This window comes from Mus caroli, unplaced genomic scaffold (assembly GCF_978045245.1).
Source record: "Mus caroli unplaced genomic scaffold, Mus_caroli_1 scaffold_8, whole genome shotgun sequence".
In the NCBI taxonomy this organism is placed as follows: Eukaryota; Metazoa; Chordata; class Mammalia; order Rodentia; family Muridae; genus Mus; species Mus caroli.
In genome coordinates, this window is record NW_028227263.1 from 45,481,941 (window position 1) to 45,499,142 (window position 17,202).

General features: G+C 55.7%; 1 protein-coding gene across 1 annotated transcript in view; it reads left to right on the forward strand.

Moving 5' to 3' along the window:
* Positions 1-1,427: 1,427 nt before the first annotated feature.
* Arhgef17 (Rho guanine nucleotide exchange factor 17) overlaps positions 1,428-17,202 on the forward strand; it is a 56,236-nt gene continuing 40,461 nt past the window's right edge. The window contains exon 1 of the mRNA XM_021167774.3: positions 1,428-5,018. Within this exon, the coding sequence (XP_021023433.1) occupies positions 1,845-5,018 (3,174 nt within the window). The 5' untranslated portion in view covers positions 1,428-1,844. The remainder of the gene's footprint in view (positions 5,019-17,202) is intronic.

Sequence of the window (17,202 nt, forward strand, 5' to 3'; positions counted from 1 at the left end):
CAGCCTGGTCTACAAAGTGAGTTCCAGGACAGCCAGGGCTATACAGAGAAACCCTGTCTCGAAAAACCAAAAAAAAAAAAAAAAAAGTCTGGATTTGAGCCACACCTAGAGCTGCCCTTTCCCTCTGACTTCTGCAATGGCTATTGTGACTTCTCTAGTAACATCTATCCCCAAGGGTGGCCCAAGGATTAAATAAAATACTTAAAATGTTACCCGTACGTCCTAGGCAGTCCATATATTTTCATTCATTTAGGTGTGGAGTCCTACATTTAAAGCCTCTGGGCAAAAAGGGACCTAACAGAGGTTCGAAGTTGACATCCCAGTAACCAGAACAATTTTAGACTTGCTAGACTGCAGCAGAGGCGGGAGGGGAGGTCTAGGGTAGATCACCGTTGCAGCAGGAGAGATACCTTCCTGGTCTGGAGGGTGGAGCGCCCACAGGTAGGAGTATAGGTTTGGCGGAGGGAAGTTGAGGGCGTTCCCGTGCAAACACCTTTTGTGCAGGAGGCCAAAGAAAGGGCAGAGTGCTTGGCAAAGCGGGCAGGGAACGCCTGTAAGCAAGTGAAATCTTCCAAACTCTTCTATGGTTGGTTGTGGGAGGATGAAGTTTTATCTCTACGGAGTTTGGAGAAAGCGGAGAATCTTGCCCGCAGAGGGCGCAGGAGCCACGTACCCCGACCGCAGAAAGACGTGGGGAACGGAGTCTTAGAGATTAGAGGACGCCAGGCCTTAGAGGGTAGGGGGCGTGGCAACTGGAAAAATGGCGGGGGAAGTTGTGTGTAATAGTCCTGAGTGGTGGGACTGCTAAAGCAGCATTGGGTGGGTTAAGGGACAGTCAGCGAGGGACAAGCCAGAGGGAGGTGGGAGATAGGTGGAGCGTTTGGAAGAGTGAGGGGCGGGACATGGGCGTGGTGCGGCGGGATTCGCCACTGAAGGATGAGTACGGGGCGTGGTCTGAGCAAGGTGGGGAACCACAAGCGCTCCGGTGGGCCCTGCCCCACCTACGTCTCCCTGGGCCCCACCTCTTTTCCGGCCAGGAGAGTTTCTGCGTGTACCTGAGTTTCGGTGTGTACCTGAGTTTGTGGGTCTTGGGTTGCCATGTTGGAGCCCCTGCGGCAGAGATTCCCGCGTGAAAGCGGAGACTACATTATGCAGAGCTGTCCACTCTCAGCTCCTGTGGGTGTCTGAACGAGTCCCCAGGGAGGATCAGTCCGCGGCTTTCGCAGCGGACTCCCCTAGAGGGTCGTTTAGGTCTACAAATGTCCTAGCATCCTGTTTCTCCTTCGGCTCCTCCCCGATTCCCTCCCCCCACAGTGTTCCCAGCCTCGCGCGCTCCCGGAGCCCACCCCCTCTTTTGGGCGCCAGGCCCCGCCCCCCGCCCCCTTTCCTCTGCCTCAAAGTTTATTTGCAACAAAAGGGAGCAGAGAGCTAGCTGCTTAGGGGGAGGGAAAGGGAGCTGGAGCGGGAGCTCGAGGGGAGGCAGGCCGGCCGCCGGGCTTGGCAGGCGGACTTTGAGTGCAGGATCCGAGCCTTAGGCCCCTGGCCGGCAGGACCGCGATGTCCCTGGCCTCTCCCGCAGAGGCTAAGGCTGGGCCTGGGGTCGCCGCAGGGGCGAGAGGGGCCGCCCAGGATGGAACTCCTGCCTCTTGTAGCCGCGGAAACTTGATCTTCGACTGATAAACCTCTGCTCACATCTCCGCACCCTCCTCCACAGCCGCCGCACGCTGCGGGTGCAGGACCCAGGCTCTCGGACCGTGGCCACTGCGCGCCCTCGGAGTGGGGCTGCAGGGGGGGTTGGCCGCGGCGTTCCGAGGCCAGCCCCCCCGGAGTGACTGGCACCAACCATGGCGGACGGGTCACCTCGGCCCCCACTTTACCGCAGCGTCTCGTTTAAACTGCTGGAGCGCTGGAGCGGCGGACCGGGGCCGAGGGAGGAGGACGCGGACACCCCTGGGTTGCGGCGCCGAGCTTCGTGCCGGCCAGCCGCGGCAGTCCCGGGCCAGCCCTCCCGGCGCGTGTCCAAGCTGGCGTCGGGGCCCCCGGCCGCCCCCGCGCAGCCGCGCCCGCTCCGCAGCCTCTCGCCATCGGTGCGCCAGCTCTCCCGGCGCTTCGACGCGGCACGTCTGGACGACGACTCCACTGGTACCCGGGACGGGGGCTGCTCCTCCGGCACCACAGAAGAAGCAGCGGAAGGCTCTGAACGTGGGGCCTGGCCCAGCGTCACCGAGATGCGCAAACTCTTCGGCGGTCCGAGCTCCAGACGACCCAGTATGGACTCTGAGGCCCTGGGGTCGACTAGCCCCGACAGAGTTTCGTGGGAGCCCCCAACTCGCGATCCCCGGCAACCTCCGACGCCACCTCCTCGAACGTGCTTTCCTCTGGCTGGCCTGCGTTCTGCGCGGCCGCTGTCCGGGCCCGGGATCGAGGGGAGGCGACGTCGGCAGCACCAGCAACAGGAGCGGGCGCAGCGTCCGGCGGATGGTTTACATTCTTGGCATAGCTTCTCCCAACCGCAGGCCGGGGCCCGGGCCTCCTCCTCCTCCTCCTCCATTGCCTCCTCCTATCCTGTCAGCCGCAGCCGGGCTGCTAGTTCCAGCGAGGAGGAAGAGGAGGGACCGCAGTCGCAGCTTGGGCCTCAGAGTCCGGCCTACCTCGGCGGCCACTCTTCGGGCAGTGACGAGGACCCAGATGGTGAGGATGGCCGTCGCTGGAGAGGGAGAGGTCTCCGGCCTGGAAGCTCTCTGTTGGTTCACGGCTGCAGCCAGGACAGTGACGAGCTAAATCAGGGAAGCTTGGGATCAGCGGGGGGTGTCGGGAGCCCCGAACCTCCGACGTCTCCAAGAACCTCAATGGAGGAGTGGGGTACTGGCACACAGCCATGCCTCCCAGGTCCCCAAGAGAGCTTAAGGCCTATGTCCGACACTGGGGGTGCACCTTTCCGAGTGGCTAAGGTGAGCTTTCCTGCGTACCTGGCCAGCCCAGCTGGCTCCCGAGGAAGTAGTCGCTATTCCAGCACAGAGACCCTCAAAGATGATGACCTATGGTCAAGCCGTAGTTCTGTGGGCTGGGGTGTATATCGATCCCCAAGTTTTGGAACTGGAGATGGGCTTCTTCTGCGACCCCAGACGAGGTCCCGCAGTAAGGGACCTGTAGGCACTGCCAGGCCGCTGAGGGATGGAGGACTGGAGCTAGATAAGAACCGACAACGCAAGTCCCTATCGAATCCAGATATCGCCTCCGAAACCCTGACGCTGCTCAGTTTCCTGCGTTCAGACCTTTCAGAGCTGAGGGTCCGAAAGCCCAGTGGGGGCCCTGGGAACAGGCCCCTAGATGGCAGAGACTCACCATCAGCAGGTAGCCCAATGGAACAATCGGAGTCCACGCTGTCTCAAAGTCCAACGTCACCCACCACCCGGCCCACCCTCAAGGACCTGACAGCTACCCTACGCAGGGCAAAGTCATTCAGCTGTTCGGAAAAGCCCATGGCCCGGCGCCTGCTCCGCACCAGTGCCTTGAAGCCTAGCTCCTCAGAGCTCCTACTGGCAGGTTCTGGGGCAGAGGAGGACCCATTGCCACTCGTGGTCCAGGATCAGTATGTACAGGAAGCCCGTCAGGTTTTTGAGAAGATACAGCGAATGGGTGCACAGCAGGACGATGGAAGTGATGTCTGCCCTACAAGTCCTGACTGGGCAGGGAATATGACCCAAGGGCAGCGGTCTCAGGAGGAGCTCTCTGGCCCTGAGTCCAACCTGACGGATGAGGGCATTGGAGCAGACCCTGAACCTCTTGGGGCTGCCTTTTGCAGCCTAGATCCTGCAGGAGTGTGGCGACCTCTTTCCTCGACTTCAGCTCAGACAAACCACCACCTTGGGGCCGGGACAGAAGACAGCCTGGGTGGGAGGGCCCTTGTGTCTCCTGAGACCCCTCCAACTCCAGGTGCTCTCCGCAGGAGACGAAAAGTGCCACCCTCAGGCCCTAATGGAACTGAACTAAGTAATGGGGAGGCTAGTGAGGCCTACAGGTCCCTGAGTGACCCTATTCCACAGCGTCATCGGGCTGCCACCTCTGAGGAGCCCTCAGGGTTCTCTGTGGACAGCAATCTTCTGGGCTCGCTGAACTCTAAGACAGGGCTTCCAGTGACCCCAGCTATGGATGAGGGCCTGACCAGCGGCCACAGTGACTGGTCTGTGGTTAGCGAAGAGAACAAAGACTATCAGGAAGTCATTCAGAGTATCGTTCAGGGGCCTGGTGCCTTGGGGCGTATGGGAGAAGACAGGGTTGCTGGCAAGACCCCCAAGAAGAAATCTCTGAGTGACCCTAGTCGCCGTGGGGAGTTGACTGGGCCTGGATTTGAGGGCCCAGGAGGGGAGCCCATTCGAGAAGTGGAGCCCATGCTGCCTCCATCCAGCAGTGAACCTATCCTTGCAGAGCAGTGGACAGAGCCGGAAGACCCTGCTCCTGCCAGGGGCAGGGCACAGTCAGAGAGGTCCCTACCTGCCCCACCTGCCTCCTCCACTGCCCACCATGACTTCCATCTTGACCCCAAGCTGACCAGTGTTCTCTCCCCTCGGCTCACCCGTCGAGGCTCCAAGAAGCGCCCAGCCCGGAGCAGTCACCAGGAGCTTTGGAGAGAGGAGGGCAACCAGGACCAGACTGGTAGCCTGACACAAACTCGGTCCTCCTCCAAACATGTTCGCCACGCCAGTGTGCCTGCCACCTTTACACCTATTGTGGTACCCGAGCCTGCGATGTCTGTGGGACCCCCCGTGGCTGCGCCAGAGCCTGTGGGCTTTCCTGTTAGAGGCCATCCCGCCTTGCAGGCACCATCACTTGAGGATGTGACTAAACAGTACATGCTGACTCTTCACTCTGGTGACGTTCCTGCCCCAGGTCCTGTGGACCTACCCTGCTTGCCTCCCTCTGCACCGCCCTCCACTGAGACCAAGCCCTCTGGGGCTGCCAGGGCAACTCCAGATGAGCCAGCCCCAGCGAGCAAGTGCTGTAGCAAGCCACAAGTGGTAAGTCCTTTGGAAGGAGACTGAGGGAGGGTACATGAGAGCCATGGGCACCAACCTGACAGGAGCTGAGTACTCATTAGGCAGGCTTCCAGAATCTGTCCTGGAATAGAGTTAATGGCACCTGGCTCCTGTTACCTCAGGACCTGAAGAGGCTTCCGGATGCTGCCAGTGTGAAAGGGTCTGTCTGTCTGCCCCAAGGTGTTCTGGTGGTGGTTGCAAAGGCCCTTGGAATGTTTCTCAGAGTCCTGTTTCATAGATTCCCATGGTTCTTTGCTAGAAATGCACTAGAAGTGTGGATGCAGGTGATAACATTGAGTCAAGGCTCTGGCCTCAATGCCCGACTCTTGGCTGATCTCATTTCAGGCCAGTTCACATGCTCTTGCCTGGGAGACTTAGGGACCAGCCTCACTTTAGGGATCAGCAGAGGGCTTCAGGGGTCCGACTCCAGTCTTGTTCTAGTTTCTGACCTTGGCCTTTCTTGTGGCTTAACCTCCTCATTTATAAAACTGGGTCTGAGGGATGTGGATGTTGCAGATCCACCCAGGTGGAATCCTGCAGAACTGGGAGAGTCCATGTTTTGAGTTTGGGTAGTCCCCAGGACCAGTGCCAACACACTAGCCTTCAACTGGAGGAGCTTCAAGCTAAAGTCGCTAGGGAAGTGTGGTGACAGATCGGCTTCTGCTGAGCCTTGGTGGCAAAGGCCCCTCAGAGGGATTGAAAGTAGTTCTGATCCCTGTAGATAGGGCTGCCTCTGTGACTCAGGGTGGATACTCTTCCCCCTCATCCTGTCTGCCTGCCTCTCTTCACCTTCCCACCTCATTCCTGTTCATCCCCGGCCTCGAAGGCTCATTCCCACCCTCCACAAAGCTCTCCCATCTCTTATCTTGCATCATGTATGCCTGGGTTTTGGCTGTGGATTCAGACTGGCCCTAGGCAGCATCTGCCCTGGCATGGGAGAGTTGCAGCTAGCTTTGCAGCTCTGGGCTGGAAGCAGAGCTCAGGGATGGCCTGGGGTTATGTCAACTGTGGCCTGCCTCAGCTCCCACTGTGTTGCTGACTTCAGAAGCTGGGAAACCCTACACCCTGGACTAATTTGGTCACTTGGCCTTTCAGATCTCTTCAGGGCCCTCTAACTCCCTGTCTCTGTTTCTCTCCCCTCCTTTCTATTTCCCCGTCCCAGGTCCCAGCTCTGCCCTTCCTTATGAAAGGGGCTAAGGATGGACAGTCAGGGAGTTGGCAGACAGGACTTTTAGACCTGGCTTTCCTTCTGAGACCCACATTAGCAGAGCCTGAGCACCAGGGCCAGCTCTGTGAGTGGAGGATGGGAGAAGGGAGTCCCAGCTTCCTTTTCCATGTAATGGGGTCCTGTGGGAGTATAGTGGGAGTTGAGGGGATCACCTGTGGCATCTGGGAGACAGGCACTGAGGCCAAGGAGGAAAGAGTTTCCTAGGACTGGCTTTTGTCCTGCTTCAAATTCTCCATATCTTCCCTTCCTGGGAGCCGTGATACGGAGCCGTCCCCTAATGTACAAACTTCTCCTGGCCCTACAAGAGGCTTTCTCTGACATTTCAGGTCCTCCCACTTCTCCAGGCCCAGTTGGATGTTCTCTCTCTCTCTCTCTCTCTCTCTCTCTCTCCCCTCCCCCCCTTAGAAGAGAGAAGGGCGAGTCTGTAATTAGAAGAGTCAGACTGGAGAGCCACAGGACTTATCCCGTCCCTGTTCGGTGGATTGCTCTCCCTTTCTGTAGAGTGGAGATAATGGGCTGATGCCGGGGAGGCTCTGTCGGTGGGCAGTGGTGTGACCATTCCCTCCCTGGGGCCAGGAGGGAGGACAGAACAGGCTCTGCTGTCTCAGCTTCTTCTCGGGTGGCCAGGTTTGGCTTCCTCCTCCCCCACTGCTGTCTAAGCACTGGTCTCAGGGTCACCTGGTGGACTTTATTAGGCTCAGAACACATTTGCCATGCCTCATTACTCGCCCCCACATTAAGCCTGGAAGTTCTACCATCTGCTACCTTGAATCTCTTCTTGTTATCCTTGTCCTTCTGGCTTCAGAAAGATGGGGAGCAGCTGTCCACTCCCCCCTTCCTGCTGGCTCCTCTTGAGCAGACAATGTTCCGTTGTCTCAAGCTTGGGGCTCCAGTCACGATCCCTGCACTGTGGGTGGGGATGGTGTGGCTTGGCCTTCAGAATGAGAGGAGGACAAGAGGAGTTGTCTGTCATGTTCCAGCCTAAAGCAGTGTAAAGCACTCAGAGGAGAAGACTGGGGTCTCAGTAACCCCAGACTTCATCTTGAGCAGTGGGCGGTCCCTCGTGCTCAAGTGTTGCTCGAGTCAGAACTTCTCCACGTTATAAGGAGTCAGGAAGTTCGGGTACCATGCACTGCTTAGCCTCTGACTCTATCTGGACCTGGGCAGTCAACTTTAGGACTTAGTTTTCCCATCTTTGTCCTGAGAACTTGGGAAGCCTGATCTTTGAGGTTCTGTAGGAGGGCCTCGTTCTGCCGCCTAGGTAAGGGAATGGAGTCGGGAGAGTCAATGTGACCAGAGGAGAGAGAAAGTCTGCTCTCTGTGTACCTCAAATGTGAGCAGCTCTGCCTGCAGCTCACTGAGGCTGTCCATGGCTCACTGAGGCTGCCCGTGGCTCCCCGAGACTGTGCTGCGCAGGCCTTCTCCCTGTTTCTCCTATTCCAGGCCTCTGGCTTCTTCCAGTTAGCTCCATAGTTACCACTATGTTGTCCTCGGACCTCCCTTTGCACCAAGGCATTCCTCTTTTGAGCTTCAGAGTAATCTTGATAGCTCATGTCTTCTGCCTGGTACCCCTTGACACCTGAACCATCTGTAGCCCAGAAACAGGTAGTGACTCGTCTCTGAGAATCGTCGATAGCTGACTTCATGGGACTTTTCATGTGGAAGTCGCTGTCTCACTGTCTGTTGTTCATTTGCTCATTTCGGGGTAGACACCAGTGGTTTCTTGTCATGTGAAAGATCAAGTATTCCGAGTATTGGAGTCTCTCTGAATCCTAGCTTATCAGTATCTTAAAGAGACTGGATCAAGGGGTTGTTCCCAGTTTCCAAGTGAGACTGGCCTGCCATCTGAGAAGGGGCATAAGTCAGGAACCGTTGGGGCATCACTTACACGTTGTATCGTAGCAGCTTGAATGTGTTCGTGGTGGTATTTAATTCACCAGGGCCTGGTGTTAGGTAGGAAGAATTCTGAGACCCAAAAAGGGAGAATGCTGAGCCCAAGGTCACACCACAAGGCCAGGCAGAGCTGGACCCAAGCCCTAGAACCTCTGGCCTTGTTCCTCTCCCACTCACCAGCAGCCCTGGCTCCCACCTCAGCCTGCCCAGATGCCCCTGCGTTCTGCGGGGCTGGGCAGCAGCCCTTCCCACCACTTTTGTCTGGCTGGCTCCCCCTTGGCTGGGACTTGTGGAGACAAGTTTTCCTCCTGCCCCTCCTTGGCTCTTTACTGTGATTCCTCCCCACCCCCCATGGAAACTGCTTCCGTGGGGAGGGGATGAGGCGATAAGGACTTTTGGGATTCTGAGTAGGTACCAAATATCTATAATTAAAGTCTTGTCACCCTGCAGGAGGGTGGTATGGGGGAGGACAGGCAAAAGGGTTGTCCTTTTCAGGGTTTATTCCCTGCCCCACTTCTTTCCTAGGACCCTGTGGTATTGGAGGAGAAGGGTGGCTCTCCAGGAATGAACCCACCCAGCGGGGAAGAGTTGGGGGAGGGACCAGAGTTGAGTGTGACATTTTCCAGCCCGACATTTCTGGAACCAGCTGGATCTGAGACGCTGCAGCTAATCCTGTCCCCAGCCTCCTCTGCCAGTGTTAGGGACTTGTCCCCCCCTGCTTTCCTTCCTCCCGGCTGATTGCTACTGCAGTGGAATGGAGCCATCCCCAGGCAGCCTGGGAGCAGAGGCGCTCGCTCGTTTGAGAATCTAGAAGGAGTTTAGGATGGCCGTCTGCTGGCTGGTAGAGGAAGCTGGTGAAATGAAGAAGCAGCTTGCATGCAGGCCTTGGAACCTGGGAGAAGGACAGGTTCTAGGAGGAGGGCATGGCATGAGCAAGAGGCCAGGAGGAGGCTTTTCCGGACAAGTTGTTGCAATAGAAGTTTGGATTTAGCATCTATGCACTATATATAATATCCCAAGCACCCGGTCGCTGAGTCAGGCACCATTCTAGTGTAAAAAAAAACAACAGTTCCCAAAACAGAGGCCTGCTTTTATGGCCCTTTCAGACTGGTAAGGACACATATCTCCAAAGGAGGACACTGTCAGAGAATAGAAGGTTCGGGGGAGAAAAATAAAACAGGGTAAACAAGTTGAAGATGACAGACTAGGGTACTATTTTAGATCATGGGGTCTAGAGAGGCCTGTGAGCGGAGGTGGTAACATCTGAAGACCAAAAGAAATGGGGGAGGAAGTCAGTTAGCTTTCTTGGGGTCCAGGGTTGGCGGGGAAGCAGACTGTGGAAAGAAAGGAACACAGCAAAGGTCCTGAGGAATGGACGCTGGGTAGTGAGGGTAGATCTTGTAAGCCATTGGGAAGACTTGGCATCTATCTGAAGTGAGAACTAGCTAGTCAGCGTCAGAGGGCTCGGAGTAAAATGCTGTGTGGAGCTAGATAGCAGGATCAAGCATGGAAGCCCTGAAGCCAGTCAGAAGGCCACAGAAGTAAGCAAGGATGCTAGCCCAGGCTAGGCAGAGATGTGGAGGGGGTGTTTCAACTGAAGCCCAAGGAGCCTAGACATCTAGTACGTAAGAGAACAAGGTGCTACTGTCTATCAGATGTAGTAGTGGTGGCACATGGCTTTTATCCCAGCACTCAGAAGGCACAGGCTTCTGAGTTCGAGAGTAGCCTGGTCTGCATAGCAAGTTCCAGGCTAGACAGGTACTACAGTAAGACACTGTTTCAAAGAGGAAAAAAATAGTAGAGAGCCCTACAGCTACTGGAGGGCCATCTGGGTGTTCAGAAGGCTGGCATGTCATGGACTGGGGCTCAGAGCTCAGCATCCTGGCACTATCCTTCCGCCTTTGTCCATCCGAGAGGGACCACTGATGAGAGCAAGATGACAAACTGTTGCCCTACAGGGACTTACCTCAGAGGCTAAGAGGCCCCAGTGAGGCCCTCCTCGGGCCCCAGTGACGCGGGTGGTAGCACCATGTACGGCAGGCAGGTGTGTGACATGCACTGCAGCCACTGTGACCCCTCCCCAGCACTAACTTATGTCTCTGGAACAGGGAGCTTTTGCCAACCACAACAGCCCTGGCCCTCCCATCTAATCCCAAGCTGGGTGAAGAAGCAGGCTCAAAGCCAGCAGAGTTTTGCCCAGGGCTCCATGGCTCACAAGTAATGTGGCCCTAGGTGTCCTGCCTCCAGGTCATACATTGGCCTCAGAATTCCCAGTGAGTCAAGTTGGCAGAGATGGTGGTGGCAGTCCGGGGGAAGGGGGAGCCTGTGTTTCCCAGAAAGACTTGTAACCCTGGCACACTCATTGGGAAATGTGCCCAGGAAGCCTGGCGCCTTGCTGGCAGGCCCTGAAATGGGGGCCCTGGGTCCTCTGGAAAGCACAAGCTAGTCAGAGAGGATGCCTTCCCCCACAGGACCTGATACCCCACCACTTCTCAGGCCTCTGAGGCCTCCTAGGAATGGACAAAGGCTGAAAGACAGTGCCAGGCTGCTGGGCTCTGAGCCCCAGTTCGTGACATGCAGGCTGTTTGAACTCCCAGATGGCCCTTCAGGAGCTGTAGGGTTCACTGGGGTGATCTGTAGCTGTAGGGTTTCATTGGGTTATCTGGCAGACTGCAGGGAGGTCTTCCCAAGGAGTCAGGAGACCAGGGATGCAGCCGACTCTCACCATGTCCTTCCTGTGAGGCCTTATCCTTGGAGTCCCAGATCCTTGGAGCCACGAGTGCTTTCGTGACCTTGAGCCCCACGATTAAGCTTTCCAGGGATGCTGGGGCTGCCGCAGCTGTGATGGGCAAGAACATCTCCTGAAGACCAGAAAGTGCTGTCAGGCTGGGCCACACACTGCTGAGGCCTCTGCCCCATTCTCTAGCTGCTTCTCCTTATGTGGCCAGGTTCACTTGTGACTTCTCCAGCCACCAAAAGGATCTTTTCTCTTATGTGGGACAGGCCATGGTGCTCTCTGAGGCCTGTATCCCAAATAGTGAGGCTTCTATGCACAGGACATTAGGACTTCCAGTCAGGGTGGGAAAAACAGGCTTCTTGTTATGTTTTTTAATGTTTATGTGTATGAGTGTTTTGCCTCCATGTATGTAAGTATGCACCGTGTGCATGCCTGATGCCCAAAGAAGGCAGAAGAAGGTGTTAGATGCCCTGGAACTGAAGTTGTGAATCATCATGTGGGTACTGGGAACTGAATCCAGGTCTTCCGCAAGAGCAACGAGTGTGCATAACCACTGACCTGTCTCTCCAGCCCAGATCAGCAGACTTTTAAAACCATCCCTGGGCATGGAGAGGCTGAGGTGGCTGCAGAGGGACTTGAGGTGGGAAAGACAAACGGAGGCTGCTAGGCATGGTGTGTTGCTACAGTAACAGATTATCACAGGTCAGTCAGTGGCTTCAAACAGCATTTTATAGTTCCTGAGGTTGGAAGCCTGATATGGGATTCACGGAGCTGAAATGTAGGTGCTAGAAGGGCTGTTTTCCCTTGCCTTTGCTAGTCACAGGTGGGTGCCAGTGCTCCTCGGTGTGGCCTCTAACTCAGTCTCAGAGCTGACAACATAGCATCGCCACCACTCCCTCACCCAGACCTTCCACCTGGGTGACTCAAGACCCTTAGTGGCACTTGCAGAGCCCCTCCTGCCATGTAAGACATCATATTCACCAAGGTCCCCTATAGGAGCTAGTCCTGGGGATGTCTCAGGCCTGCTGCATTTAATTCAACCTTCATTTCTTTCCGTGTTTCTCTGTCTTCTCCTGTGAAGCAGTCAACAGTGAACCCTTGATGGCCAGTGGGGACACACAGGGAAGGTTTGCATCCAGGAGCTTTTGGCAAGGATCTCAGTGTGTGAGGCGCGTGGGGCTCAGAGGAAGGCTGAGCCCAGGCCTGGAAGGGCAGGGATAAATATGTCATTGAGTCCTTTGGGAATAGGCTCGGCCTCTAGAGGTGGCTTGCCCGAGGTTTGTTGACTAGACATTGAAGTGAAGCATCTCCCAAGAGGGGAAGTTTGCTGAAGAGCTCAGAGCCGGGGAAAGTGGGAGCCTTGGGAGAAGCCATGATTGGGCCAGACTGTCCTCACCAAGGGCAGAGCTGGGAGCTGGGGGACAGATGAGAAAGTGGGAGCTACGTGCTAGAGAACTGTTTCATCCTGAAGTTTGTATGTGGTTGGAATTAAAACAAACACTTAGAAATTGCCGCAGTGTACCGGATGGGGCAAGGTCCACCCCAATGTCATATTGTTACCTCATAATGCTCAAGAAATGTTAGTTCTGCCAAGCTGGCACACTAGCTTGGCAGGTAAAGGTGTGAGCCACTAAGCCCAACAAGCTGTGCTTGGTCTCTAGAACTCACGGTGTAGGAGAGAACCAACTTCTATAAGCTATCCTCTGACCTATATAGGCGCTATGTGACATGCATGGACACACATACACAAATACATACACATAATTTTGGGGGGGGGGGTTGAGACAGGGTTTCTCTGTGTAGCCCTGGCTGTCCTGGAACTTACTCTGTAGACCAGGCTGGCCTGGAACTCAGAAATCCTCCTGCCTCTGCCTCCCAAGTGCTGGGACTAAAGGCATGCGCCACCATGCCCGGCTTAATAATTTTTTAAAAAGCAATCTTAATGTCTCCCTTTGGGTGTAAGATACTAGGATATGAGTCTGAGATTCTGGGATTCAGTCATGGAGCAGAGGACAAAGCTGTAGACAGGAGACCACATGCCTCAGGAGCTTGGGCATTTGGGGTTGGTGAGGGAAGGCAGGGACCAGCCTGCAGATCTGTGACCTCCTCTCTCTGACTCTGTCTCTTCTCACCAGCCTTGCCTGAGAGGGCTGAGCAAAGTTTGGAAGGCAGAGCCAAGCCAAAGCCCGCTCTGGGTCAGAGCTGCAGGCCCCAGGGTTTGCTCCCTTTTCTGGTCCCAGAGTCCGAGTGCCTGGTGGCCATCTCTGCCTTGCTCCTCACTGGGTGATTTTTAACAATGTTAATATGTTAATATTTAACATTGGACCTCAGCTGTGAGCCTCGGCTTCCTGCTCTATAAGATGGAGTTTCTGAGGAATTATGAGGACAAAATGATAAAGTTCATAAAACCTTCTCCCTAGGACTCCGAGGCTAGATCGCTCTCAGAAATGTGGCCGCTTGGTGTGTACTCTTGAGTTGTCACTCTCAGAGGGTAGTAGCCCTTTAGTTATGTCATGAAGCGTTCTGACCACCACCATCCCCCCAAGAACCCTGACCTCTTAACTTGATTGTGTTGGTTGATTTGAGATTGATGTCCTTTGTCTTGGAATTCTGGAGGGAGGGCGAGGCAGGCAGGTCTGGAGCCAGTGGTAAGGCTGGAGGACCAATGCAAGGGAGCAAGTGCAAGGTTGGTGTCAGTTTCCTGTTTATTGGTTCCCAGGGGGTGACAGGCCCTGCTCTTTGCTGCAGTGTGGAGCAGGAGAGATGGAGGCCATGCTCCTGGCTGCCAGCCAGCCCCAGAGCTGGGCCTCCTGGGACGGCCGAGACCCCATTCCCCCACCCCTGGACAAACATTCAGTTCTTTCCCAGGACGGGGCACTGGAGGTTAAGGAACAGATGTGGAAGGGAAGGGAAGATGAGAAGGACCCTCCCCCACCCCAGGAAAAGTCCTGTGGACTCCGTCTTTCTTGGCTGCTGGTTTTTGTTCTCGTACATGGCTGTCCCCCTGGACGGGCGTGTTCAGATGCCAACGCCTTGACAAACCAGGAGGTCAGAAGGGAGAGGAAGAGAGGTAGGGCCTTGGGTGCCAGAGTCACCCATCTGGACTCCAGACATCACCTTTGCCTTCTCCCCACTCCCGGCCCCTGCTTCATTAAGAAGGTGAAAGTCTTGATACCCTATGATAGTGAGTCCTCCCACGGCTCCTGCCACTGCCCCAGCACTGCCCCAGCGCTGCCTGAGGATTGCCAGCAGGGGTGGGGGGCAGTCACCAAGAGTTCCAAAAGGAGGGGAAGTGATGGGGTCCACTGGCATTTGGGGGAATTGATCAAAGCCAGGGCAGCAAAAGAAAGCCATTGTATGTGTCAGAGGCCGGTGGAGAACAGAGGTCTCGTGTGACCAGCACATGGAGGGAAGCTGTACGTGCTGAGGCCAGCATGAAGGCCTTGGGTGCTGAGTCTCACCCCTAGGCAGGGGGAGCCATGCAGGATGAGGAACTGAAGGGGCACTGCAGCTTTGTATGGTGATGGTGCCCTGTGAGGTTCAGATTGGAGGAAGTGGCGGTGGGGACAAGTGTGAGCCCAGGGGTGCGGGATGTGTCAAAGAAGGCTGTGTAGAGAGAATTTGGAGGTCCAGATGGAGTTGAATCTGGGCTCACAAGCTGGGATGAGGGAGTGGGGCAGGGTGAAGGGTGAGCCATGCCCCCTTTACCAGGCACAACTTCTCTCTGGAGGGGTAAAGGACCCTGAACCCTGACTCCGAGTCCAGTTTACTACTCCTTGTCCAACTTCAGGCTCCCTGCTGGGTGGAGGTACCCTGCCACTCACAGGGGTTCCTAGGGAACAGCTAGGCTACACCCCCAGTCCGCTCTTTTGGAAGAGGCCCGATGAAAGGAGCATGGTTGGAGAGCACGCAGACTTACCATGTTGATTTTGACTCAGGCCAAGTCAGCCTGCCTCAGACTTCCCACCTGTGAAGTGGGGATCCCAGCTATGGTTCTTGAATATTCAGGCTCTCAAGAGGTGGGGTGGAGTAAGTACTATGGTGGTTAGTAGGCAGCCTGGTAACACTATCCACAGTGGGACCTAGGGTCAGAGCTAAGAACCCTTCTGATATTTGTCCCTCGACTACAGCAGTGCTGAACTGTGGGCCTGAGGAGGCCTTGAGAGAAAGCTGGGCAGAGACGAAAGGGAGTAGAAAGATTCAGCTTGGTGATTGACGTGAGCCTGTTTCCCCATCAGATGCCTGTGAGACCCCTGCAAGCTCCTTGCTGCTCACAGGGCCCTCTTCTCAGCTCTGGCCTGCACCAGTCACTTCCAGGCCTCTCCCAAGGCCAGTGGGGGCGTTGCCTGGGGCGGGTGCGGAATTTCCGAGGGAATGGCTAAATTCAGCCCTAGCTAAAAATAGTCTGGGGCCTGGCCCCAAAGCTGGAGGAGCAGGAGGAGGAGGAGGAGGAGAAGGAGATGAGGAGGAAGAGGAGGAGGAGGCGGCGGTGGCTGCAGACCAGAGTAATTCCCAGCTACCTTCTTGCCCTGCCTCCATCATCACCGGGGCCTGGGCCTCTTGTGGCCTCACAGACATCTGCTTTCTCCTCACTCACATACACATAGGCCTTCTTGCTTTTGGGGTTTCTGCCCCCACACCCCCACAACCTCTCATGCTGTACCTGCTCTGAGTCCTGAGTCTTGTGTTGTGTTTGGTTGAGTCCCCACCCCTGGATGGGGAAAGGCCTCTGAGAATCCTGATCAGGACTGTGCCCCTCAGCTTCCCCTGATCTAGGATGCTTCTATGGCCCTAGCTGGGCACACTTGGAACACTCTGGGGTATGAAGATACGAGTGTGAACCCCTGGATCCCCCAGTTAGCTCTGGCAAGTGGCTGCCCGTGCCAAACTGTCCTTCTTGGCACACAGTGGAACTGCACTGTAAACTTATTTATTAAATCCACGTAGCGAGACACGAGGAAGCCAGCAAAGCCCTGCTCCAAACTTCCCTGAAGCCCTCTATACTTATGCCAGCCTTGGATTTGCTCTTTGGGGAGACCAAGAAGTGGAAGCTGGCACAAGGGCCATAGGGACATGGTGGAAATCAGACCCTGAGGCTAGAGGCGGTAAGAGGCCTGGCTCAGGTCTCAGAGACCGTGAGTGGTGGGATTTATAACCTAGGTTGACCTTACTTCAAGGCTGGGGTGTGAGTTTCTTCAGGTCCACAGTAACTCTCTGGGCTCAGGTCAGGGTGTGAATTGTCACAGCAGAAAAGCTTGTCAAGAGTTTCACCAGACACAGGTCTGGGCACTTCTGGTTTTTTGTTTGTTTTTTATTAATTTTATGCTCAATTTTATATTCAGGAGATCTAGCGGGTCTCCTGCATGCTAAGGAAGTGCTCCAACCGCGGTGCTCCAACCTCAGCTTGCTCTGAGCACTTTATCTGTACTCACTGAGTCCTCACAGAGGAGCTGTGGGGAGTAGGGACTGCCACTCTGCCCTGATGAGCCTGAGCATGACACTGTGCGGAGCCTGCAGGTTGGGACAGCTGAGTGGCTAAGAAGGAGTTCACACTCTTGGCCCCACAGCTCTAGCACCTCCAGGTGTTCAATGGGATCCGGGCTTTCAGAACTGCCATTGCTACAGTGAGCTCAGGACGTGTCAAGATGCGTCCACTGGATTCACAGCCCGTGGTCCCAGCTCCAGGAACTAGCACACAGCAGTTGGTAAATAGTAGTGAGCCTTGCACTGACCGGCTGGTTACAGCTGCAGAGGGAATGTGTGTTTCCTGTATTCATTGAGCCCAGGGACTCTTCTGTTGATGCTGGAGCAGAGGTGAGCGGTGTGGAGCTCCCTGCTGGTGGACAGCTCTGGCTCTGCAGTTTGGGAAGGTGCTGAGATGGTCAGGAAGGGGAACTGCTAGGCCCAGCAGGGCTGGCGCAGTCCTGCCTGCAGTATCTGGAAAGCAGATCTCTTGGGCCATGGCCGGGGTGACTCAAATGGAGACCAAAAAAACCTTCCATATTTGGATAAAGAGCCCAGAGAGACTCAGGCTGACTCCCCCATCCAGGCCTCCTGCCTTGGCTTCTTCTGGGCCCCCAGCCCTGAGTCCTGTCTCTCAAGTTTAATTCCTGGGTCCAGGCAACCATGTGCTTCCCTCCTCTCAGTCATCAGGCTCTTCTACCTTCTGCATGGCCAGGCCTAGGATCTGGGTACCAAATCTGTGCTAGAGCTGGGCATGAAGAGAAGAGTCCCAGCAGAAACCACAAGCACGTACCAAAACCATTCCCTCACCGAGGGCTGACTTGACAGCAGATTCCCCTCGCCCA